The sequence below is a fragment of the Helianthus annuus genome, chromosome 12, assembly GCF_002127325.2.
Source record: "Helianthus annuus cultivar XRQ/B chromosome 12, HanXRQr2.0-SUNRISE, whole genome shotgun sequence".
Classification (NCBI taxonomy): Eukaryota; Viridiplantae; Streptophyta; class Magnoliopsida; order Asterales; family Asteraceae; genus Helianthus; species Helianthus annuus.
In genome coordinates this window covers 66672658-66674634 of record NC_035444.2, presented here as the reverse complement: position 1 = coordinate 66674634, position 1977 = coordinate 66672658, and the positions used below count along the sequence as shown (strand labels likewise).

Sequence of the window (1977 nt, the reverse complement as noted above, 5' to 3'; positions counted from 1 at the left end):
CAAACACAATGATTCATTCAAAGACCGGAACCAAATGGTTCAAAGAAACCTCAAGGTTTTCTTTACAATAATCAAATCAAAAACTGAATAACAATAAACCCTAGACCCTAATTTATAACTCTCACTCATAAAAATATTAGGAAACTAAATCACATAAAACTAGGAAATTCAAAATTCAAATAAATAAAAGATAACATTGAACCATTTGGTTCTTTTATCGTCTTTGATTAACTAATTGTTCTTGAGCCATCTGATTGCGTGAGAAACTGCATCAGTGATCTACAAAGAGGAATCACAGAACACTTGTTTGACTCGATTTAGTCCATCAAGTTTAATATAATCTTAAGAGAAGAATCATAGTTAGTTTAACTTAAAAATAAAATAAGGTTAACATAAAGCCATTTGCTTGTTCTTGAACAATTCTTTATTATTTCTAGGTGGTCTGGAAGGATCATAAGCGCTTCTAGGAGATTTTTGAACTATTTCTGGTTTCTTAGAAGTTCGCTAGTGAAAGAAGCAGACTCATTCGTTGAGTTTTGCCATGTCAACATATTCAAGGAGTTCGCTTGCAAATGAATATTTGGTGTCAGTTTTTTTAGAGTCAGCACACTTTCAAAAACCTCCTAGAAACACTCATCATTTTTTCTATAACACCTAGGTGTAAAAAAATCGTTCTTGAACTCCATCATGAGTACAATTCAAATTGAAGTTTTACCAGATAAATATAACAGATGTCCCAGAGTTGTGTAATAATTTTGTGAGATATCATAGAGAAGGTAGACGTTTGTTCCTTCAATGCACCATCCAAGAAACTGAGCCAAATTCGGATGTTCAATTTTTACAAGTATAGACACTTGATTCATACAAAATTCTAATAGTCTATCAGAATAAGGCATCCCAACAGTTGCTATATCTTGGCCATTTTGCAGTTTTCCCTTAATTAAGAAAAATCAAGTTAACATTCCAGCAAACAAATTAAGGGCAAACCCAGATCTAATCTACTGATATATGTGATCATATGGATACCTTGTACATGGCAATTCCATAAAAGTCTTCTGAAAGCAAATTAGATCTAGAGAAGTTTTCAGTTGCAACATTGATAGTTTCAAAATCAAACCGGCGTAATATATGGTTTTCACCTCCAATAGTATAAAGGTACGACTCAATGGATGTTAAACTTATACCTACAACTAAAAGTTCAACAAATAACTTGTTAGAAGTGGATACATCAGAGAAAAGTTAAGATAATAGAATCAGACAATATTACTTGTAGGCTGTAGCTAAGCATATGTAATGTGACAAAATAAAGGACCTTCATACCTGAGTTTTCATGACTAGATGGAAAGCCAAAAGCATGTAACCTTAAACCAAATATTTTTCTGTCCAATGTGTTGTTGGTTTTGTCGTGCAAGGCTAAAATCGTCTCAAGGCCCACCACAACCTCGCTCATTGTTGGACGTTTCTTTTTACGGGACCAGATGCAGCAGGCCCAAGTACCAGGCCCAAACGAGTTATCAAAAAGCCTGCGGGGTTGTTGGGCTAATTCGAAAAAGAAAAAAAATTGCATATTCTAGTACTGCACGTTTATTTTATCATTTGCATGCATTGTTGAATTAGTTTTATTATCACATGGCATTTGGCTAGGAGATAGTGGTAGTGATGGCTAGAAATAAGGGTTGTGACATGGTGAACATGCTATCATGGGCATGGTGGACGTGTAATCTTATGCATATTTAAATCTTGTAAGTTGCATTTGAAAATTATCCAGAAAATCGTTCCAAAATTGTTCCTGTTCTCTCCCTTCTTTCTCTTTGGAGTGTAGCCTACTTACATGCTTAACAGTTGGTGCTTTCATAATTCTTACCATACCTCCTCGCAAAGATAAATCAACAACTGATGATCCCCCCAATCCAATCAACACACTATGTGAGCAATTCACACAATTCTTTACCCACTACACTACCACCTCAGCCCAAT

The 1977-nt window shown here is 34.9% G+C and overlaps 1 protein-coding gene across 1 annotated transcript; it reads right to left on the bottom strand.

Annotated features, from left to right (window-relative positions):
• Positions 1-282: 282 nt before the first annotated feature.
• Positions 283-1563, bottom strand: LOC110896798 (cysteine-rich receptor-like protein kinase 41). The gene is made up of 3 exons (XM_022143915.2): positions 1321-1563; positions 1027-1190; positions 283-935 (listed from the first exon to the last, which is right to left on the bottom strand). Exons 1-3 carry the CDS (start codon positions 1448-1450, stop codon positions 699-701), a joined length of 531 nt encoding a protein of 176 aa, XP_021999607.1. The 5' UTR covers positions 1451-1563; the 3' UTR covers positions 283-698.
• Positions 1564-1977: the final 414 nt, after the last annotated feature.